This window comes from Xyrauchen texanus, chromosome 37 (genome assembly GCF_025860055.1).
Source record: "Xyrauchen texanus isolate HMW12.3.18 chromosome 37, RBS_HiC_50CHRs, whole genome shotgun sequence".
Classification (NCBI taxonomy): domain Eukaryota; kingdom Metazoa; phylum Chordata; class Actinopteri; order Cypriniformes; family Catostomidae; genus Xyrauchen; species Xyrauchen texanus.
Window position 1 is genome coordinate 24,977,061 of NC_068312.1, and position 25,811 is coordinate 25,002,871.

The window sequence follows — 25,811 nt, forward strand, 5'->3', positions numbered from 1 at the left end:
ATTTTTCATTTAAGGTTCTTGAATATATAATATACTTTTTATTTAGTTAGCCAAATTTTGCATTCATAAACACAGTGTTGCCAATGTATGGACACATTTTTAAAGGTTCTGAAATCTTACAGAAATGTTAATCAGTTACTACAATGCTCTCATATCCCTCTTTAATTTAGTTTAAATAATTCATTAAGTTCGCAATCCTTTTATAGAATATAATTACAGTCATTTACAATTATTTATGTTTGCTCTAAGCTAATATATATGCATATATACAACAGTTAGTTCCGTTCCTCAAATCTGATTAAAGGAGAGACGATCCATGAGCACTGATGGTCTGACACTGTGTATATCACTCCGCTTGTGTTCGTGCTGATCTAAACTAAAGTGTACGAGCAGTGCTAAGAGCTACTGTTAGTCTTTCTTTTTTTCTTTTCTTTTTACATATGTTTTACAATTTGTGTGTAACCCAGTTAGGTGATGTGAAATGAATCCGTCAGTCATTGTTTAAATACAACAGTACTTCCTGATCGTTAGTATTACTACTAAAGCTAGAAAATAGCTTTAAACTGCTTTAAACAAACAACTCCAGCATTACGGCTCATCACAGCTGAGAGACACAATTTAAATCTGATTAACTACACAATGGGTGCTGTTTAAAATGGTGGAGGACATTGCTGTCTCTATAGTGATCAACTCTTGTGCACCGGCTACCATGAAATAGGGAGAAATGCCCCAGCTTGGATGCTATTTTTCCACAGAGAAAGCTGATCTTCAGAAAGCGGACAGCATCTCTGCTTTAGAGTGGCAACAGGTGATTGCACATGCTCCGTCTGATGTAGGGCCATGATGTAGGGCCATATCGCACTCTTGCTCTTGTGATATTGCTTAAACACAGTATATTATGAAAATAATTTCCCAGTGGAAATACATCCTTTTGGTATAATTGTAAAAAAAAAAAAACTTTACATTTCCATTTAAAGATAGATAAAAACTAACTTTTGTGGGTGGTTGGTCAACTGTTCTGCCATGCTTAATGCCCTTTAATGAGCTTCCCCTCAATTTCCTATTTCAAACACCCTTTTTACAGAAACTTTTAAGTAATTTTTTTCTGAGTATGTATCTTAAGAAGACTACTCTTCGCCACATCAAATGTTCAGAAACATTTATTTTTACACCAGCAAATTAATGTTCTTTTCTTTCTTTCTTTTTGCATTACAATAATCATGCTACCACATAAATGTCTACTATAATTTTTTTATAGTTTAGTGTATGTACAAGTGACCTTCACCATTGACCTAAGAGTAGCATAGTTTGAGTCAAATTCATGTAACATACCATTTGAAACAAGGACGATCCATTATAAACATGACAAATTAAGATCATAATTACAAATTTAAAAAGCATAAAATTACTATTTCACTATAATTACACTAAACATTTTCTGCTTTCTGAAGACATATGCAACAACGTCCTGACCATTTCACACCAGAATTTTTCATTTATTTCTCCATTAAACAACGTCCATTCGACTTAAAAAATAAATCCAACATTTCAACAAAAAAGCCATACTCTTTATGAGTGTATTTCTGATACAGTCAAATGCACAGGAAAAGGGACCACAGAGGCTAACATCCATTAAAAGCCATTTAGAGCAGAGGAATGAGGGAACCGGAGAGAGAAACAAGAGAAACTAAATAGATAAATATATAACTAAATGTTAACTTGATAAAGCATCATTGGAGAATAACATCAATGAACATGGCTGGTGACATTTGTATTATACTTCATTTTGAGCTGAGAAGGAAAAAATGAGAAGAGATAGACAAACAGCATAATTTGGAACTGCCTATGTAAGCAGATTTTCATGAGAAGTTAGAAGAAAATAATGAAAAGATGAAAGAACATGGCATTAATGGCATCTTAAAAAAACAGATAATGAAGGCTATTAAAGCACTTTAAATGTATACTGAGCATGGATCAAACCCGTTTAGCTGTGCCACAGACCTTCTTTCTCACAATATAACAAACAGGACAAAATGTTAACATAATAAAGAGCAACACCATGACGGATCAGGATCCTAACACATAATACAGTATATGACACAAAAAGTTGAATGGTGATTAAATCTTTTGAAGCATAATGCCACACCTCTAAGACCACTTAGAGGAGAACCTATCAAATAAATGCTAAAATATTTGTTTAAGTATATTTTATCTCCTCAATTGTAGAATGAAACCTTAGCTGCACGCAAAATAAAAAAAATCCACAACTGCAAGTTCATTCAATCCAATGAATTAAATATTAAAGAACCTATGTATGCCAAACGTGATGTATGCCTGAAAAAAAAAAAATTACAATTAAAATCGCAGTCATTTTTCAATATTTAAGCATTTATCCAGATGCTTATAGTATTATAAATGCTTCATGTTTGCCACTTCAATAAATACATTTAAGGAACAGCATAAAATCGCTACCACACATGAATGAATGAGTAAATAAAATTACATTAAAAAAACGTTCTCTCACAATAGACAGTATATCTTGGCATTATGGGGTCTCAAGTGACCACAAGGGGCCAGCACCACAGACACAATCTTCTTACTATATGCAGCAACAACTAAAATGCATAAAAAAATACATATCCAGTTTTGGCCAAAAATATTGGCACCATTAGTAAATATGAGAATAGACTGTGAAAAAAAAATGCAGTTTATCCTTTTGATCTTTCATTCCAAAAATGTAAGTAACCTTTAAGTAAAACAATTGAAACAGGGGAAATATCTCATTTTTAATTAATATTTTTCTCCAAAACACATTGGCCATAATTACTGGCACCCTTTTATTGAATACTTTTTGCAAGTTATTCAACTATTTTCCAAGATAACAGCTCTGAGTCTTCTCTTATAATGCCTAATGAGGTTGGAGAACACCTCCAAACAGAATCTCTACAAACTCAGAGGTCTATGTTGGTGGACATTCCTCTTCAGTTTACCCCACAAAGGTTCTATGGGGTTCAGGTCAGAGGACTGGGATGGCCATGGCAGAACCTTGATTTAGTAGTCAGTGAACCATTTTTGTGTTGATATTGATGTTTGTTTTGGATCATTGTCCTGCTGGAAGATCCAACCAGGGCCATTGTAAGCTTTCTGGCAGAGGAAGCCAGGTTTTGATTTTTTTATTTGTTGGTATTTGATAAGAGTCTGTGATGCCATGGATCCAAACAAGATATTCAGGACCTCTGGCAGAAAAACAGCCCCACAACATAAATCCAGTAACGCATTTAACCGTGGACATCGGGTACTACTTCTGTGTGTGCCAAACCCATCTCTGGGGTTCGCTTCCAAAAAGCTCTTTGTTTAATCTAACCCTAGAACCTGATGGCATTTGTAGTTTCAGTAGTGTCTGGCAAACTGAAGATGCTTGAGTTTGTTGCTGGATGAGAGTAGAGGCTTTTTTTCTTGAAACCCTCCCAAACAACTTGTGATGTAGGTGATGTCTGATATTTGTTTTTAGACTTTCTGACCTCAAGACCAAACTCATTTCTGCAATTCTCCAGCTGTGATCCTTGGACTCTTTGGCCATCCTCCTCACTGTGCGTGGAGACAATATAGACACTCGTCATTTATCAGGCCAATTCTTAAGATCTCCAGTTGACTGGAACTTGTTAATTATTGCTCTGAAGATGGAAATGGGCATCTTTAATGCTTTGGCTATTTTTCAATGCCACTTCCCATTTTGTGAAACTCAACTTTTGCCGCACATCAGAACTATATTCTTGTCTAACCCACTGAGATTGATGATTAAGGGAATTTGTCCTGTGTGTTAGCTTATATTTATACCCCTGTGAAACAGGCTGAACAATTTCATGTTTTTTGTCACCCATGTGCACTAAAAATTTTAAATATGAATGGGAATATACTTCATATATATTTTAACTCGTAAGAATTTCTAGGGGTTCCAATAATTGTGGCCAATATATTTTGGAGAAAAATATTTAATGAGTTATTTCCCCTCTTTCAATTGTTTTACTTAAAGGATACATTTTTGGAATGAAAGATCAAAAGGATAAACAATGCAGATGTTTTCACAACCTACTTTGCTCATATTTACCAAGGGTGCCAATACTTTTGGCCACAACTGTATTGTACATACACATGGTGTGTGTAGATTGTATATCTATATAAAAATGTTACATCTTTTTTAGCTTCAACCTTACGTACACAAGATGTGACATCAGACAACACTGTTGGAGTTTGTCATTTTTATGGCATTCATGATTCCCTTTCAAGGAGAAATACAACTGGGCCAAATGGAGCTTAACATTGAGAAAAGCTGACTGCCCCAACATGTTTTTGCACATAACAAACAACCACAGCACACCATGTCCACACATTACACAGCCACACACAAAGATGACTTCTAAAACCATTCCAAATATACAGAAGTCCTAATTTTGGATCAGCTCGTTGCAAATGGTCCTTAAAACAACACAGAACACCAACATCGAAACTCAACAAAATAGTTAAAGAGTAAATGGCATGTTATCATTTGCATCACTTGTATCTCTCTCTCTTTCTCAGAAAACAATAGGAATAAATGTAACAAAAAATACAGTACTGATGGATTACCAAAGCAAGTGAGTCCGTAGAACCAAATCAATCAGCATATTTTTGTTAACTGCCACAAAATTTAGATAATTTTACAGAAAAAAGGTTGAATTGAGAATTCCATGACATGTTTCTTGGAGGACCTTCGTTGGTCTTCGAACACCAATGGCAAGTTCACAGAGTCAAATTTAAAGCACACTCAGAAGTATTTAGAAATGAATATACCAACAAGAAAACCGAAATTACAAAAACTTCATCTAACGAAGTCAAGGAACAGTGCATGCCACAGGACGACAAGCAAATCTGGGTGGAGGAAGGAGGGAATGAGTGGAAGGCAAGATTGGAGGTCAAAGGCAACAAAGAGAAGAGGGCAAACGACAGGATCTTTTTATCTTTTTCGTAAACTCGAAAAAGTTTTTTTTTTAAGCTACGGTAAGGTGAATGTGTGACACTCATGGGTGATGGAAGTGGTATGTGAATAAGGGACAGGATACGCTAAAGGATTCAGCTATCATTCCTCCATCGCTGGCTCTCCTAATCTCAAAAACAGGCTTTTTTGTTGTAGTTGAAGGATACTTTCCATTCATTTTTTTTTCCCCTCAAAGAGGTGGCGCATGGTGACGAGAGATAAGCCACGGGGTGGAGGTGGAGTGGGCAGAGCTTTTAGTTGAAGCCGGTGTCAGTGTGGTAGGTGGTATGGTAACCATCAGATGTTAGCTGGGTAGTTTCAGAGGCCGATGAGGGCTGCATCACAATGGGCTCACCTCCACCTGCCTCTGTGTGGAGTTCAGAAAAAAAACACAGGGTTCAGACAATAGTGCATGTTTAGTTTCAACAGGAGATCACAGCGTAGACACAAAGCATCTGGTGCTGTATTAAAGAAACATCCCAACTCTAGAATCTTCTAAGATCCTAACTTGAACTAGTCATATCTTATCTGAAAACTTACAAGGAATGTTCCGGGTTCAATACAAGTTAAGCTCAGTCAACAGCATTTGTAGCATAATATTGAAATACCACAAATTTATTTAGTCTCATCCCTCCTTTTCTTTAACAAAAACAAAAAAAAAGCAAATATCTGGGTTCCAGTGAGGCACTTACAATGGAAGTGAATGGGGGCCAATTTGTTTTTTTAAATACTCACCGTTTCAAAAGTATGGCCAGTGTTTTTATAGTGTGATAAAAACACTTACTAACCTTTTCTGTGTAAAGATATAGCCAATTTTACAACTTCGTTACCATGACTATGTAATGTCAACAACACCTAAAATCATAAAACACCTAAAAATTATGATTTAAACAACTTTACAGCCCAAATAATACATGAGTTTTAACAGAAGAATTAATGTAAGTGCTTTTATAAAACTATAAGCTTCAAATTTCTGCTTTTAAACCCTGCAAGAATTGGCCCCATTAACTTCCATTGTAACTGCCTCACTGTAACCTTGATTTTAGCTTTTTTTTTTTTTTAAGAAAAGGATGGACTGCTGTCGTTTGAGATAAACTTGCATTGATCCCAGAACATTACTTTGAGATAAGAAGTTTCTGTGACACAGCAATTGGAATAGATGTCTAAAGTTAAAATGAAACAACATTCCAAACCCATTTTACTTCAATAATCTGACATAAATGCTGTCCAGCAGATAGATTGGGATCGCATACTGTCGGGAACGAATTGTGAAGTGGATTGTGCATCTTTTGTGGCGACAATTGAGAGAACAATTAAAGATTTTAGCAGTACAATTAAACACAAACACAATAAAAATATACTCCCTTGGATGAACTCAGATATACTCAAACTAATGAAAGAGGGATTTTGCGTTAAAAACAGCAATTAAAACTAAGTCAATTAGTGCTAAAAATCTGTTTACAACATTGAGAAATAAGACGGTTAAGGCTATACGTAAGGCCAAAGCAGATTTTTTTTGACAATACTAGAAAACATAAAAGGGATTCTAAAATAATTTGGAACCAATTGAAGAAACTTGTAGGACAGGACACAAAAAGAAAAAACTTGTAGAAATTAAGATAGATGGACAAATTATAAATAACACAAACAAAGTTGCAGATGCTTTCAATAATTTTTTTATTGAATCTGTATCAACTATTGCTCAAAGTTTTTCATCTAATAATGAAAAAATTTGCCCGATAAATAATTCAGAGCCTATTTTCGATTTAAGGACAGTGACAGAATCTGAAGTCTTACAGACAATTAGAACATTAAAAGCTTCCAGAACTAGAGACATATTTGGTATAGATATGTGCATGCTGAAAGAACTCAGTTCCACATTGTTAACACCGGTAACTAAAATTATTAATCTCTCCTTTATTGAGGCAGTATTTCCTAGGGTGTGGAAGTCCGCTGCGGTTGTACCAGTTTTTAAAAATGGAGATCCATTGTTAGTGGATAATTATAGACCAATCAGCATCTTACCTACAGTATCAAAAGTTGCAGAGAAATTAATTTCCCAACAAATAATAACACATCTAAATACTTCTACATTTTCCCTTCACTCTATGCAATTTGGTTTTAGAACTCAATATTCCGCGGAAACTGCAAATTGTTTTTTTATGGAAAATATTAAACATCTAATGGATAAAGGTGGTGTGGTTGGAGCTGTGTTTCTCGATCTAAAAAAGGCTTTCGATACTGTAAATCATAAAATATTATTAAACAAATTAAATAAATACAATTTTTCATCAGATGCAGTAAAATGGATAAAATCATATCTATCGAATCACCCACAGTCAGTCAGGATTAGTGACTGCCACTCACCGCCCTTGTTACGTCAACGGGGGTTCCTCAGGGTTCTATTTTGGGACCACTGTTATTTTACGCTTTATATAAGCGACCTACCGTCATGTTGTCCAGACGTCTTTATTCAAATGTATGCTGACGATACAGTTATTTATACCCATGGTAAAAACAGGAGACAAGTTGCTGAAAAGCTTACACAGTCAATGGTTCAAGTTTCTGAATGGTTAAATCAATCTTGTTTAAAACTTAATGTAAATAAAACAGTTTCAATGTACTTTTCGAAATCTAACACTACAAACAATCAGCATGATATTTATGTGTCAGGGAAAAAATAAAAGTTGTGTCAGAATTTAAATATCTAGGCATCAGTAATAGACTCTAAACTAACCTTTAAATCACAGATAAAACTGGTTTGTAATCGAGTTAAATTTAATATCACAAATTTCCGTTTTATTAGATCACACCTATCAACTGAGGCCGCCAAAATGTTTATGTATAGTATGGTTTTGCCCCACATCACTTATTGCCTTACAACATGGTCACAAACAAATAAAACAACGTTAAAACCTATAAAAAAAAATCTATAAAAAAAAATCTATAAAGAGTCACTTTATAAGCAAACAATCAAAATTTTGGATAAAAAATCATTTAGATCTCACCATTGTGCCATATTACAAAAGCATAAACTCTTAAGCTGGGAAAATGCTATCAAGTATTCTAACTTATGTCTGTTATATAAAATAATTTATGGTCTGTCATCTCTCCCACTCAGTAAATTTGTAAACATCAGAAACTCCTCACAGCGAGTAACACGGGGGTCAGCCCGAGGAGACTGTGTTGTTCCTTTGCGGAAAACTGCATTCAGCCAGCATGCTTTTTCAGTCTCAGCAGCACAGAATTGGAATTCTGTTCCACAGAATATTAGAGAACTCACTACATACACTTTGTTTAAAAAGCAACTAAAAAACTGGTTCATATTACACCAGTCATGTCAACACTAATAAGTATATAGGCTACAATTTCCCTCTACCCGATCGTACTGTCATCTGTGTCCCTGTTGGGTAACTGTGTTCAACATTATTATATTTAATTTTAACCTAATGTTGAAAATATAGTAAATTTGTACACTGTATTAATTTAAAGGATTTAACGAGTTATATTGTTTTATAGTTTTTATATTTTGTATTTTCCTTGTAATGTTTTAAAGCTGTTTTCTTTTTAAGGTAGACAATATTACGATCTGTCCAGGGACAACGGATGAAAAATAGCCTTTTGGCTAATTCTGGTGCATTTGCAGTAATGCTAATTAATGTACATTGTCCCTGTCAAATAAACTAATAAACAAACAAACAAACATATTTATGAACAAAAGAGGATATTAAATGAGAAAAGAAAAATGTAGGGTGGTACTTGATTGTATCCATCAGGAATTAACTGGATTGTGAAAAGTGGGTGTTTTAGAGCAAGGAAGTTGGAGGAGAGGGGTTGAAAAAAGGAATTTGTAATGCCATCCAAAAAAGAAAGTTGTTTTAGAGGTGGAGCAAGTTATTACATTTTGATAAATATTTTTAATTTTGAATTTATGTGCACCAATGAATTGTGCACAATAGAGCTGGGTATCGTAAGCCCCCTAACACGTCGGGATTCATTATATCGTGATATATCCCAATATCACACTTCGTCAGAATTCAATCACGACTGAAACTGCTGCAAGTGTGACCTAATGGGTCCATGAGTGTAAGAGTGAATCTGCAGGTTCAGTGAGAAGGGTATAGCTGCAGAGAGAGCTCCAAAAAGGGACAGGAGCATACCGCCAGCAAAGATGTAGTCAGCCCCTTACCTAACCCTTTTACTAACCCTAACCACCTGTGGAGGTGTCTCCCCCTTTTGGAGTTGAGCACTCCATTTTGGAGAAACCACACCCTATTTTGGAGATCACACCCCCATCTGGAGATCTCCAGGCAGCAGCTATACCTATTTGGGTTCAGTTTCAATCTCTCTCACGCCTCATTGAAGCGGTTCTAACCGCAATTTAAAACGCCGGTCTCAAGTTTGTTTATTTAGACGACCTCCTGCTTCATTATTTAACTGATGGAAATTATAAGTATCGGAAACAAAATTTTCCTTTGAGGTGCATCATTTGCCCTCCAAATTTGGTTTTCATATTTTACCTTTGTCAAGGCACATATCTATCTATCTATCTATCTATCTATCTATCTATATATATTAGTTATAGTGTGTAATTTATGTCCAATACATTACATTTATTTTATATTAAAATAAATGGTAATATATACAGTACACACTAAATATTTTTATATTATAATATTTATGAATATATACTAATGTCTATTTCTATTTAATTTATCATATTTTCCATAAAATTAACTTTAAATATGTAACTAGGCATAGAAAAGAACAATAAGAATGACATTCTGAATTTCTGGGTCATGTTTGTCACTTTCGGCAGCCCCGAATTTGTGCCCCGAGCACCCCTTTATTTCTGACCCTGCTATGAATACACAAATAGGCAAATTGAAATATTAATACAGGGATCATAAATATTAATACAATATCACAAGAACAAGTATTGTGCTATAACAATATATGATTGTATCTTCACAGCCCTAGTGGACAAAAAGTCCAGGAACAGGCATTAAGAAAGTAAATACTCAGTTTTTACACCATGTTGACTTCATATAGCATCCATTTATAGAGCTACATTCATGAAGAACATGAAGCCATTATATGAGCTTACCTCTCTCATCAGACTGCAGCTGGGCCTCTAGGTCTTCAGGGGAGACATAGAACTCCTGCTCTTGTCCCTCGGGTGGCCGTGGTTTGCATTTTCCACAGCAGCAATTACAACAACAGCACAGGCAACAGCAGAAGTAACAGCCTGTAGCCAGGCCACAGAAAATAAACAGAGCCTGTAGGGGGAGACAGAGCAATACAACAAATGAAAGGGGTTGAAAAGAGGTGTGAATTACACCTGTTTTCTGAAATCTACATTACACTAATGATAATAATATAAAAATATCCACCCACAGACATGCCACTTACCTTGGCCCACCAGCTGGACAAGACAAAATAGGTGTTGACATTCTCCTCTCCAAACTGTTCAGCCACGTAAAGCCCCAGAGAGCCATACTTGTCATAGATGTTTCGCTTTGTGGGGTCATTCAAAATGGTATGGGCGTTGTTTATCTCTTTAAATTTATCTGATGCCTCAGGATTGTCAGGATTCTTGTCAGGGTGATATTTCAATGCCAGTTTCCTGAAAAAGTTAATAAATTGTATAAAAACTATATTAACCTTACACTACCTAGATTTTGGAACCATAACAAATGAAGGAAAAAAAAAAACACATAAGGTTTAAGAATTCTTAACACTTACAATAAATTATGAATCTACACATATGAATGCCTAGCTACACATTTACTGCCAGAATTACATTTAGTCAGGGCCAGCACTGCATGTATCCTGATATGAATCACAATATGGAAAAAGAAAAAAAAAAAAAAAAACACAACAATATTAAATACTCTTTAACACTCTGGGGTCGACTGACGCACCGGCGCGTCCTGCTGGATATTTTCGCCATTACAGCGGAAACAACTTAAAATTCTCCATCATTTTGGGGCATACAGATAAGTGTAAGACATCATTAGAGACTATAAAGGGTCTACTTTTATTTGTGTACACTCACAATAACAACAAAACCTTGTGCTTTTGTAAAATAAAGAAAATAAAAAGGTTGAGCTTTCAGCTGTCTCTGTGTTCACGAGCATATTTCTGAAACACGTCATAAAAATGACCTGAAACTCCACAAATACTTATCACACAACATATGTCCAAAGAAAGCTTTAAATGTCTACTTTTAAATAAAACAATTCAAATTTAAAACAATGTAATCTGTATGAAACAAAGCGATGTACATTTTTTACCGGCTCATCTAATTATCTCTAATATGATCACACCCACCAGCAGAGTACGCCATTCATACGCTAATATGCTGAGTCGATCAACGCCCCCGACAGTGTTCAGAGGTTTGATGTAAACAATTAATTCATTTTATTGCACGTGTGTAACTATCCACAGGCGATGAAACTCCTGGATAGGAAGAGTTAACATTTTCCTCAGAAGAAGAGCGGGACTCCGATGAACGTTTGTATTTTGAAGAGAGATTGATCCAACCGAGGATCCAATTTCAGACGAGTAAGTCATTTAGTTTTCATTTGTTGACATGCTATTTTATATAAACATGTACATATTTTACTAGTGGGACAGTTTCCATACTTGCCAGCCAGGATTCAGAGTATTGACATTTGAAATATGACTCCTAATAAGCAAGTTTTAGTTACATGTAAATGTTGTTTTCGGCTAAAGCAGGTATTTAAATTGTATGCTGTATAATATAGATATGATATGTAATATGATATAAAATTATATGAATGTTTAGAATATATTTTATCTAGTGTTTATGCTGCCTTATTATCATCAATGCTTGTGCTTGCAAATATGTGTTCAGGTTAAATGAGTAAAATGCACTTTAAATATGACCATATTAGAAAATCAGCATATTATAATGATTTCTGAAGGATCATATGACACTGAAGACTGCAGTAATGATGCTGAAAATTCAGCTTTGATCACAAATTGCATTTTACAATATATTAAAATAGAAAACGGTTCTTTTAAATTGTAAAAAGAGTTCACAATATCAATGTTTTTACTGTATTTTGGATCAAATAAATGCAGTCTTGGTGAGCATTTTAAACTTTTAAATGGTAGTGTAGGTATAAAATTAAGTAAAGTCTTTATGTAAACTTGATTTTGATCATTAAGTCTCCTCACATTCATTCTCTTTCTGTCACATTCCTCATTGATAGGCCCAGGGGAGGGGTCTTTTGTGTCCTCAGGTGTGAATTACCTCAATATTCATTATAGTTCACCCCTCCTCGCATATGAGCTTTCAATACTAAAGGTGTCTTACAAAAGGTAAAGTACTATATAGTTTTGTATGAATGAGTGATCAGGATGGTTTTCACATAATTTTGTAGCAAAAACTCTAAGCTACAAGATCCAGTTCTCAAAAGGCTTGTGGACAAATGTTTAGTATGTGTTATACGGCCTTATTTCAATGACTTGTACATTTTGTTTTTTCAAAAACCACGCACAAGTTATTTTCTCAAAAAAAAAAAAAAAAAAAATAATGTACACACATGTTGCTCACATATTATTGTAGCCCAGTTTGTGCTGAATACAGTGTTATCAGACTTCAGCCATTAATATGTTTTTAAGCAACTGAAAAAGCACAAATGTCAAGGCATGTCAAAACTTCTCCAGGGCTCAAAACACCCTCAGAAATAAGATTTTATTCATTAAATTGTATTCAATACCATTATCTTTATTGTACTATCACTAAGGTTGTTTATCATCAAACATTCCTTACATTAACATTTATTCATTTAGCAGATGCTTTTACCCAAAGCGACTTACAAAAGGAGGAAAGATCAAATACAAGCAATTAATCTTATGAAGAGATTAAGAGGACAATCACTATCTATTTACGTGGTTTGTAAACAAAAGCATAATACTGTAATATCAAGGTTTTTCTAAAAAAAATTACACCCAAACATCTCTTAAAGGAATGTTCTGGGTTCAATTCAAGCTCAGTCAACAGCATTTGTGGCATAATGCTGATTACCACAAAAATGTATTCTGACTCGACCCTCCTTTTCTTTATAAACAAAAAAAAAGAAAAAACAGTGAGGCACTTACAATGGAAGTGAATGGGGACCATTTTTGGAGGGATTAAACAGAAATGTGAAACTTATAATTTTATAAAATCACTTATATTATTTATTTTGTTAAAACTAATGTATTATTTGAGCTGTCAAGTTGTCAGGGTTTGTTGACATTACATAGTCATGGCAACAAAGTTGGCTATAACTTTAAACAGAAAAGGTTAGTAAGCAATGTTATCACACTTAAATCACTTTAACATGCATATTGTTTTCATGTTGAAGATATACTTTTGAAAGAGCAAGTATTTTAACAAAAAAATAAATAAATAATTGGCCCGATTCACTTCATATGTGCCTTGCTGTAACAGATATTTGCTTTTTTTTTTTTTTTTAAAGGAAAGGAGGGACAAGTCTGTTGTATGGTCACACTTGTGGTTTGGTTCACTTGGTCTGGACCAAAAAATAAAATTATGCATTTAGTCCTGGTTCACTTAGTGTTCACACTGGGATTTTTAACACCGAACCTAAAGATACAAAACAAAAGATACAAAACTGTTTAAAGTGTCAAAACAGTGCCAGGAATTCCTCCGCTGCACACGCAAATGAAGATATGCTGCAATGGCGGCTGATGGAGGTTCCGACGCCGGTACCAAACTGTAACATAGATCATATGATGAGATGAACCAGGTATGCTTGAGTTCAGTATTAAAGGCAAAGTACTTCCTGTTTGTGGTCCGTTTAGAAGTCTTTGCTTTACAAATGCTGCTGATAAACTTTTATTGAACCCGGAACATTCCTTTAATGAAAGACTGCAAAACCAGAGCCACTTTTTCAGAGTAGTCTAAGAGTAGGCTCAAACTATGGATGGAAAACCATAAGCATGTGATGACAACCACTGAAAGTAAAAGATGCTGAGGAAAGGGGTGAGCCTTTTCGAACTAACCTGTAAGACTTCTTGATGTCATCAACAGTGGCCACTTTGTCGACACCCAGCACATGGTACAGTGATTCTCCAGAGGTGGAGAGAGTACGCTGCCTCTGCTGCTCCGCCATGGCAATTTAGCTCCTCAACAATCTGAACACATACAACCAGACATGGAAAAATATTACTCCTTAAAAATGGTTCGCTTTTATGCATTCTTACACATTTTAATGGCTGATTTCCAGCGAGAGGTAATAAGCTAGAACATGAGTCTTTAACTTGTTTCATTTGTCAGGATATCTTTACAGATCCAACGTACAACTTGACTGCAGGGGTTTTTGACTAATGATAAACACACTGGAACTAGCTTACAATATTCTTTCAAGATGTTTTTTTTTTTTACTAACACTGATGTACCTATCCTCTACACTAATCCTATGGCTCTATGGAGGAAGTATAGCACTTGTTGAACAATGACCTAAAAAATGTTCCAATGGGAAAAAAAATCATTTTCATGGATTGTTAGATCCAGGAAGCCAATAAGTAGCAGAGCGGTCTGTCCGGACATATGTTAAAGATGCTCACTTACAAAAATGATTGGTGGCAAAGACTTCCTTGTCTCGTTGAACACAGCAACTAGCTGCTACTAGCCTGGTGACTAAAATGGGCAAGAGGAGAAACAGACCCCCCAAAAAAAAAACACATTCATGAGGACATGCATTATATTCACTACTTAGCCTGTGTGCTTGATGTTGCTCTAAGCGAAGTTTATTGACCTTTTAGAACCCCTTTGAGTTGTTAAATACGCACAGATGATAAATGTGCCTCTAAAACCCAGAGGATGCATTATCAGACGAAGAACCAGCAGAGAGAACTTGTTCGATATTCTCCAGATCACAGTTTGAGGTTTAAACACTAAAACCACTCAGGATAATTAGTAGGTTAAATGGATTTCTAGCCAATACTGCAAATAAGAGAACACAAATCTTTTAAAGATGGTTTGAAGTCTTTAAAAGTGCACATACAACAATGATTTAACAACAGTTCACAGGTTACATTGTTATGTTATGTATGCTATTTTCAGGGACAACAGAATTAGGTTTCCCACACTTTTCAAGGCACAATTTTCCAGGACATATCCCGGACATTTTATGTGCCCGACAAGTGTAATATAAAAATACAAAACAATACATGCGTTCATTTAATTTGAGTTTTTATTTTGCCATTTCTGTGTTTTGGACGGTAGATAAGAAGTTTGCTACATGGCCTAGTGTGATTACAAACCTCCTTAAAGCAGTGATTTAATTAAATACATAGACTTTATGTGCTGCACACTTCAGAATGCTCTGTTCAATCTTTTACTACACACACAAGCACAAAGCGTGCACGATGATGATGTGTTTTCAGTGTATGTAGCAGCACATGCAGATAATATATCTATTTCATTAAATCAGACGTTTATCACACTAGGACATACTGCAATTTTTATTTGATTAATTTTGCATTCAAATATTTGTTTTCATCCAAATATTTGGGGCTCTATTTTTGTGACCGCTAATTCCAAGTGCAATTTTCATGTCAGTGCAAAGCGCAAATGGCCGTGGGTGGGAGTGTTTGCCACTCTGTGGGTGTAGGCGCACACACAGAGTGTATTGTATAAAAAAAGTGGAGCAAAACGCAATTTGCTATTTTCCTAAGAATCTGGTTGATGTGTTATGACATTTAAACACCACTTCTAAACTAAAGTCCAACTTCAGTTGCTGTATTTGCAGTTTGGAGATTTCACCAGCAGGTGGTAACTGGTAATAAAGTTCTTGTCCAAATTCTGAAAGTACAGATCATCAAATAATGTTGCTCCAATTTTTGCTTGAAGTGAAGTGCATGCCAATACCATCACTGTTAATACTAGCCATGATTTGTGCGTGAGTGGATGAAATTGATTAATAATACTTACACTTTTTGTTATTTAACAGAGTCTACACTAATATCCTGAACCACATTTTCCAAGTGTATAAAAAGGACATGTTCCCATTAAACAAGATAATGTAAATCCATATTTCTATTCTTCCAATTCATTGCATACAGTCCATTTATACTAAAACGCAACAGTCACTGGTTACTCGTGTCACTATCTCTCTGCCTCACTGGCTTTCTCGGCAGCCTTTTCAAACCCATCTCTGTCGTCACTGTAACGAGACAGCTGTTATGAATCATTAAATCACCAGGTGATGGCCCTTGCCGCTTCCTCTCTCCCCAGCGACAGACACATGACCACGTCCCGCTCCACATAGATGCATTCTGTCTCCTATATATAAACGTAATTTGGTGCAAAGAGTGCAAATCAATCCAGCAAAGGACCTTGTGAAGATGCTGGAGGAAATAGGTAGACAAGTATCTATATCAACAGTAAAATGAGTCCGATATCAACATACCCTGAAAGGCTGCTCAGCAAGGAAGAAGCCATTGCTCCAAAACCACCATTAAAAAAAACAGACTACAGTTTGCAAGTGCACATGGGGACAAAGTTCTTACTTTCCAGAGAAATGTCTGATGAATGGTCTGATGAAACAAAATTTGAATTGTTTTTCCATAATAGCCATTGTTATGTTTGGAGGAAAAGTGTGAGACTTGCAAACCGAAGAACATCATCCCAACCGTGAAGCATGGGGGTAGCAGCATCATGTTGTGGGGGTGCTTTGCTGCAGGAGGGACTGGTACACTTCACAAAATAGATGGCATCACAAGAAAGGAAAATTATGGGGATATATTGAAGTAACATCAAGACATCAGCCAGGAAGTTAAAGCTTGGTCGCAAATGGGTCTTCCGAATAGACAATGATCCCAAACACACCTCCGGAGTTGTGGCAAAATGGCTTAAGGACAACAAAGTCTAGGTATTGGAATGGCCATCACAAAGCCCTTCCCTCAAGCCGATAAACATTTGAGAGCAGAACTGAAAAAGCATGTGCGAGAAAGGAGGCCTACAAACCAGACTCGGTTACACCATTTCTGTCTGGAGGAATGGGCCATAATTCCAGCATCTTATTGTGAGAAGCTTGTGGAAGGCTACCCAAAACGCTTGATCCAAGTTAAACAATTTAAAGGCAATGCTACCTAATACTAACAAAGTGTATGTAAACTTCTGGCCCACAGGGTATGTGACGAAAGGAATAAAAGCTGAAATAAATAATTCTCTCCACTATTATTCTGACATTTCACATTCTTAAAATAAAGTAGTGATCCTAATTGTCCTAAGACAGGGAATGTTTTCTACGAATAAATGTCAGGAATTGTGAAAAACCGAGTTTAACTGTACATGTGGTAACAGCGGTATAAGCGGACACCAATCATTGAATAATTTAAATGTTATTAACATCACAAGGTCGAATCACCACGCTACTAACTCAGGGTGTGAATACATTTTTTTAGAAATCAGTGGGTTGACCGTCATCGTTGCGTAAAATTTACAACTCAAATGTTTTTGTGGTTAATACAACAGCAATGCTTGTTGGAGCCGAGCAGAGATGACAGCAGATGAGTAGAAAAGGTATGTGACAGGAATTTTTTCGTGACAGTTAATTGTTGCCGTCGTTTCCCAATACGCCGCCGTGGTAGGGACAAAACTATATGAATTTGTGTATTTTACTCCTATTCCGAGTCCCGATTGTTACCATGTTTTTGTGTATGTAACAAAACCCTTGCTAGCAACACAGCCAATCAGTTCTATTATATTAAAATATTTTCCTGGACAAATAATTAAGGACATTTAGGTATTTTTCCAATTTTCCATTACTGGAAAACTGCACTACAAAATTCCAGATTTTCCAGGACACGTGGGAACCCCGAAGAATATCATCATAAAGAATATTTTAATTGAAAACTTACTCAATTGCACACCAATTCAGTGATTTTTTTTAACAAATCCTGCAATCCTTTAATGTTGTTATTATAAACAGGCCTCTCCAGTGATCAGAAGCATTAGTCATGTTCACCAGCTGACTCACTCTTTTCCAGTCAGCTGATTCTGAGTCACATGTTTGTTTTCAGCAGATGTCATATTTCACAAATCAAGCAGAGTACTGACATCTTTTATGAGTGTCACCCTGTTAATTAATCAGTCAATATAGAGATGCACCGACATATCAGCTGCCAATAGGAGACCTGGCTGGAGTCACACAGCACACCCTGGCTTCGAACTTGCAACACCAGAGGTGGTAGTCAGCATCAATACTCGCTGTGCTACCCAGGCCCCCACCTTTTCAGAATTAAATACTAGCTTATTACAGAGTGAATACTGTGTATACTCTGTATGCTGCCTATTAAAATAGAAAACGAATCAGCAGCAAACATTTCAAACGGTGTATGTTACAGTACTACATTTGTCAAATTACTTCATTACATTGTTTGATTCACAGAGATGCGTCCAACTATCATCTTGAAAATATAAAACAGTTATTTTGCATTTTAATACAATTTTGGACTAAAATATCTAAGCTTTTGGCATTCCTATCAAACAATGACTCAAGAAAGAGATATTAAGATATTATAAAAAATATATTATTTCCAGTTTATCCATCACACTAGAAATACAAATTCAAGTTGAGCGCATTCCATTGTGGCATGTTGCATTCCACAAAATAAGCTTTGCGGTATACTGCTTATTTTAGCAAATGTAGAAGATCATCCGGGTATTCTAGTATGCATAAAGAAAATTAGCATACTGTGCACTGGCTAGATATAGTAAACATAGATCCTGCAGGTATAGTAAGTGTAGTATGGTTGAGTGCTATTCTATTCCAAACATAACTGACACTGTTTTATACAAGTGAGAATTTCTTGTAAAATAAAGCCTCTCCATGTGTTTGCTTGTCTCATGTCTGGGGAGCCTTGGGTATGTGTCAAATGAATCTTGTGCACAAGGAGCTTTCCTCGGCTGACGGTAGTACCTTGGCTAGTTTACTCAGCACTGCCAGACACCAATAACTGACACAAGCATTCAGGGCTCCTGGGGAGGGGGAGAGAAAGAGAGAGAGACTGAAGAGGCAGGTGGGTTGAGCACTGTGCAATTGATCAGGAGATTTTCCAAGTGATTTGTGCACATGTTTTAGTCTGAAAATAGATGCTTAGAGCTTAAATATGTACAGTGCTGCAGTCGCGACTGCAGCTGTACAGCCATACGCACTGAGCACTTCGACTGACCTGAGAAATATTAAATCACAGAATATTTCTCCGCATTTCTGTTGGCTGTTTAAAAGAACTAGCAATTCAAAATGTGCGAATGAATAATTATTTGGAGTGGGTTCTTTTCAGTGAATTGGCAAAGCGGTCTGAATCAATTTGTGATTCAGTACAATTAATTCGGTCCGCTCTCTCACTGAATAATTTGGAGCGGTTTCTCACTCACTCAGCACTGGATACAGTGGAAATGTTTTGCAATCAACTGAAACAAAAGTCTGTCTTTTTGAGAGGTAACTTTGAGAAACTTCAGTTAGTGCTGTGCCATGTGAACAAGGGGCTGTTCAAACTGAACGTGTTTTTGTGTCCTCTCATACTGTTTTTCAATCGTTTTCCATATAAACATTCGCTAAATAGATGTCCTTTGAAAACTGCATCACGTTTCACTGTTTTTAGCATCTCTCACAGAAGCACATTTTTGGATGCTTTGTCAAGTTAAAAAGAACTTCAACTGATACAAATGTATCTTGAGAGACTTGCGTTCTGCTCTATTCATTGTGGTGAGTTTTGCTTTTTAGCATGAAAACGCATCTATTTGAACAGTTACTGGAAGAATTTCTTTAGCCAATAGTTACATGAATGCATCTCATTCTCAAGAAAATAAAACAAATGCTTATCTAAAAGTCTCTAGAATTGAACGCTTTGGTGTTGTTTTTTGCACACAAAAAAGAAGCCTTGTGCACATTAGATGTTTAAAAAAAAAACATTTGTCTTGAGATGGTCATTTTATTTCTTCTGCTTTAGAGCATTGATACATAATACACAGTTTTAATTTCAAAACATTCCTTTTGCAAATAGAAAAAAACCAGCATAAAAGTAGAACAAGGAGTCCTGCAAAAGACAGTATTTACCTCATTCACACTAGTGCCTTCTTCGATTTTTAATGGGAATGACAACGAGGCTGTTGTCCAAATAAGCCTGTAAAAAGCTCACATTTCATTTTCCCACATATTGTCTGGAGTTCTCTGTATACTAAACATTCTTAGGCAGATATTTCAATGTTTTTTCCACTGAACGATCCAAAAACACTTTAAACTGCAGTACAGACCATTGAAGAGATGGTGAGTATATCCCTCACTGCCTCGTTATCATTCCAATTACAAATCAAAGATGGTGCTAGTGTGAATAAGGTCACAACAGAGCCCAGATCTCAACACTGATTCAGTCTGGGATTACAATTAAGATACATTAGCAATTGAGACAGCCTAAACACATAAAACTATACTAAGCTCACAAAGATGCTTGCAACAACCTATCTGCCAACAACCTTGAAAAACTGTGCATAAGTGTACCTCTATAGGAGAATTGGTCCCATTTTAAATGCATTGGATGGGCCACACCAAATATTGATTACGTTTTTTTTTTTTTTTTTTACTGCAGTCTGTATGAAGTTAATTGATCGATACAAATTATTTGTGGCATTATTTTTGAAAACATACTCATATACAAAATTTAACTGTCTGGACAGGACTGTAAATGTTTATCAAAGAGTCAAAAGAATATTTGATCCATCATCACTAAGCTCTGCGGTGGGCTTGTGTTCTTAATTGCCTACAATTCTTGTTTTCTTACAATTCTTATCGACGTTGACCATCATAGGCGAAACGTTCTAATTATGTGATGACGTCACGACAAACCCTATAATAAGGTCTAATATTTCTGATCAACTTTTAAATGGATGCATATAACCGTTTTGGGTGTATGGCAGAAAATTTTCCAAATGCATCAGGACGATTCTAGCGCTGGGGGTAGCTCACAAACGGGCCTGGCTGCATACAGCACTACGCATGTTATGGGAGCGATGGCTGTCTCAAAATCCAGTGAGCATTGGGGTCATTGCATTTTGGGGTAATTTGAAACGAAATTTGAGCGCGCTTATACACTTAAGGTTTTGAGCCCCAGCCAATAATGAATGATGAGTTTGTGAGATGCTGCAGTTTCGTTTACGTTCAGAGACTCCCGAGCATTTGAGCTATACTGTCTTCATGCAGGAGCGCCCGTTTTTATAAAGAGAAATTCCGCACAATGTGCGTCTATCAACCTCAATGGCAAAAAGGGCAAATTGACAACTTATTCATTCATTCATAACATCTGACGAGGGGGTCGATTTGTTAAATCTAAGCGACAAACGACTGTGGCACGAGACCGTTTTCCTGCTCTTCTAAATGCGCTTTGTGCTCTTCTGTATTATATACTATAGATTACTTAAGAAAAATACAGGATTTACAGTTAAGCTTTGACTTGCTTTGCTTCTGCATCACTAGGAAGTGCTTTGATTTGTTCTGAGCTCCAGCATCCATATTCCTCTGGCCTGTTGGCTCGCGCTCCAGTTAGACCAGTTTAGTCAAACCCACTGATGAATCAAACTATGGAAAATGTGGTTCTCCGGAGGTGTAAGGTTGCTTTAACACATGCTCCGCTTACCGTATCGTCGGCCCCGACACACGGCGTCTTGATTTAATTTCAGTGCAGTAAAGAAGCCGATGTTACATTTGTGGTTGCATCCCCGGGAACAGCGCGCGTGATCACGTAAGTACCAGATGCAGCAGATCTCGCTTGACTCCGCCCACACGTGATGGCGCGTGCGTCACCCTTTGTAAAACTCTTTCACTGGATAAATAGGTAAAAGCGGTACTGTATTCACCAGAATATGTTCAGGCGTAAAAAAATAAAAATAAAATAACAAATAATCCTGATATTTCATGATGTCAAATCTGTTTAGATATGAAATATTTTAATGAATCACCGATAACAGTTTTTGCTAAATCAATGCTCTCTGCCTCCACCTTCTGGTGATTAAGAGAACTTACATCGAATAATCAGTAGACATGCAACCTATCAAATGTTTTTCAAAAAACATTGAAGAAAATCATCAATTTAATTATGCAATATATCATAAAAAATATAATTATTTAAATATAACTTTTGACGACTGAAAATGGTCATACAAAACTATTAAAACTAAATTAATATTTCAAATTGATAATTGTTGTAAACAGATATTATTTCCAATCAGTCCTCTCAAACATTTTTCAAGGTAAAATTGAATGCATTCAATCTAAATTATGTATGTATGTATAAACAATGTGTGCTTCAATGTGTGTTGCACTGAAAATATTGCACAGATATAGTGTCTATTACACTGTATGTTGAAGTCCAACTCTTCTTTTTCTTTAGTGTTGAGGGGTTTCAATTCATGTGTCATAATCATAACATCCACCAATAAGTCCCCAATCTACCACTGAAATGCTGAATTTGTGCATAAAGTTAAGACGCTCTGAGGCTCATTCTGCTGGTCAACTGGATTTGCTTCACCCAACAAAATAAATATAGCAACACCAATGTCATTCACCAGAGCCAGGAGGGCTCACAGTCACCCAGGAGCCAGTGATCTCAATCATGTATCCAGAAATATACACCATCAAAACGGTAAAGCACAGCAATGAAATAAAGAATAAAAATGATGATAATAAAAGAGAAGGATAAAAAGGAGACATGTTAATAAACTACAAATGGGGTAGTAAATTATATAAGTTATTGCACAGGGCTTTAAATATGGCTTGAATGAGAACAATCTTTGTCTATGCACTTGATTAATTGATAGAGTGGATAAAGACCCACAAATAAAAGCAGCATGTGTTCATAACCCCTGTAGGAAACAGAAGGACACGTACATAAGCCTTAAAATTATAACATTGTGTTTGGATGATATGGTTCACAACATAACAATGTATGACATAAAGCATAGATTATTAAGATTCAGATACAGCAGCAAGTTAGTTTTGCCCTTAAAGGGGTAGTTCATCCAAACATGAACATTTTCTCACCATTTACTCACCCTTAGGCCATCCCAGATGTGTATGACTTACTTTCTTCTGCTGAACACAAATTATTTTTAGAAGAATATCTCAGCTATATAGGTCTGCTGAATGCAAGTGAATGGGTACAAACATTTTAAATCTCCAAAAGCACAAAAAGGCAGCATAAAGTAATCCATACGACTCCAGAGGTTAAATCCATGTCTTCAGAAATGATATGATAGGTGTGGGTGAGAAACAGGTCAATATTTAAGTCCTTTATTACTATAAATTTCCACTTTCACATTCTTCTTCTTTTGCTTTTGGCAATTCGCATTCTTCATGCATATTACCACCAACTGGGCAGGGAGGAGAATTTATAGTAAAAAAATAAGACTTAAATTTTGATCTAATTCTAATACTTTTATGCTACCTTTATGTGCTTTTTGGAGGTCAAAGATTTTGGAACCCATTCACTTGAAATAGCTTAAATATTCTTCTAAAAATCTTTGTTTGTGTTCTGCAGAAGAAAGATACACTTTGGGGATGGCATGAGGGTGTGATGCCATCCCCAAAGTGTATTTTAACTTCCTTTAACCTTAAAATAGGGCAGTAGTGGCTCAGCAGTTGAGGCTTTGGGTTACTGACCAGAAGATCGTGGGTTCAAGCCCCAGCATGCCAAGTTGCCACTGTTGGGCCCTTGAGCAAGGCACTTGGCCCTCCATGGGTGACGTATCTTGGCTGACCCTGCACTCTGACCCCAGCTTAGCTGGGATGTGAAAACAAATACTTTTCACTGTGTGTGTATATATATATATATATATATATATATATATATATATATATATATATATATATATATATGTGTGTGCAAAAAATGTATGTATAATGTGTGACCAAAATAAAGGCTTCTTCTATTCTAAAAAAAATACAGAAATATCAGCCCTAATCAACTTCAAATGACTGATGATCAAGCAAGAGTTAATTAATAAACCATCATCTGTCAAATGTCCTAAGAAAATCTCACAAATCACATTTATGTTTTAAGGAGCTACAGGTGGACTTGCCAAACAGGGCTCCCGCACAAGGTGGTGCCAGGTCATGCACATTCGTGGACACCCCACTGCACACAGAAACATATAGTTTACTATATTTTACTTCCTCTTCTCAATACAATCACCGGTTAGTCGGTTGGGAAAATCTTCAATGCATTTACATTTTAAAATGGAAAAAAGCTTTGCCAGTCACTTTCACATTTATTGCTATTACATTTATTACAATTTCCAAGTATAAAAGTTTGGACACACCTACCCATTCTTTCTTTTTACAATTCTGACTATGTTGCAATAACAGTAAAGTAGGGTGCAACAAGGCTCAAGGCCCTGGGCACTAAAAGGTACATTTGATTTGATTTTCTCCCAAAACACTTAATAGCAACACCTGTGTGCCATTTTCTGACATAGTTATTTTGAAAAAGTATTATCTTAATTTGTTACTCAACCAAATTATTTGCATTAACTGACAATTTCACCCCACTGAAATTCTGCACTATTACAATTGCCCATATGTCTACATGATTTCACTATAAATCCTCTGGGGGCCTTTTTTAAATGTATTTATTCTTCAGAATTTGAATCAAAATAGCCTTCTGTTATTATTTATTTACAATAAATCATACAAAACTTGAAGAAAACTAATTAAAAGTATTTTAGCATAAGCCTGAAAATCAAAATGATTATGAGAAACATACATTCAGTTAAGTGTGTCCAAATTTTTGACATACTGTATATTTTGGGCAGGCACATATTGTGTTACCTGCATCATTTCCTTAAAGCTGCTATTCCAAACCCTGAGATAAAGACAAATGGTCAAATGTTTGATTAATTAGGCCAAAATATTTCTTGATGATTACTGATTGAAACAAAGAGGGTCTTTAGTTCCACCAACTGTTATGTTTGGACATGCTAGATGTGTAAAATGTGAATTTTAAACCTTGCTTAATGAGATGAACAGAGATGCAGCCTCCAAACAGTGAAGAGGGCATAGCCACAAACCAAGGGATCAAATGAAACACCCAATCCTGTCATCAAACAAAAAAAGAGAATGCTTTAAAAATGAAAACATCAAACAACCAAAAAGATGCATCATTTTAATTTAAAACCACAATCAAAGGCTTGAATTCAATAGCTGTAGAACAAATACATTAAATCTATTGCACTTCCTGTGGCCTGTTTGAGTAGCTTTTCAAATTGGGCGCAGTTTACGTGGCATCTTATGACTAAACAATTCATTTAGCAATTTAGAGGATTTTTTGTAACTAATAATGGTATCTGTATGTGACACTCTTAAATTAGTTTGATTAGTCGCTGTCACTCTATGTCATGAATGTACTCGATGAAAGGGAGCTGGCTATAATTGAATTGTAAAGTTCAGTAAAGGTTACATAAAAAGGAAGTGGAGTGCAAGAGATGTCAAGTACACAAATACACCTCTATAAAGGTATCAGACATCACAGGCAGGTAAACAACCATAAAGATAATGGTGTTATATAAAATGCTTTGATGACTATGGAACCATGACATCTCTTTGAAGAAAGTTAGTAACCATGAGTGTGTAATAGGTGCTACTAAAAGCAGAGGTGAGAAATGACCATGGCCCTGACACACAAAAACACACAATGATCAATTATTTGCATAAATACTGCATCAACAGGCAGTTTGGTAGAGACCATTTTTAAACAGTTG

General features: G+C 35.9%; 1 protein-coding gene across 1 annotated transcript; it reads right to left on the reverse strand.

The window, feature by feature from the left end:
- Positions 1-1,174: 1,174 nt before the first annotated feature.
- Positions 1,175-21,817, reverse strand: LOC127630464 (dnaJ homolog subfamily C member 5-like). Its single transcript, XM_052108002.1, has 5 exons — positions 21,695-21,817; positions 14,057-14,188; positions 10,427-10,640; positions 10,122-10,293; positions 1,175-5,381 (listed from the first exon to the last, which is right to left on the reverse strand). Exons 2-5 carry the CDS (start codon positions 14,164-14,166, stop codon positions 5,269-5,271), a joined length of 609 nt encoding a protein of 202 aa, XP_051963962.1. The 5' UTR covers positions 14,167-14,188; positions 21,695-21,817; the 3' UTR covers positions 1,175-5,268.
- Positions 21,818-25,811: the final 3,994 nt, after the last annotated feature.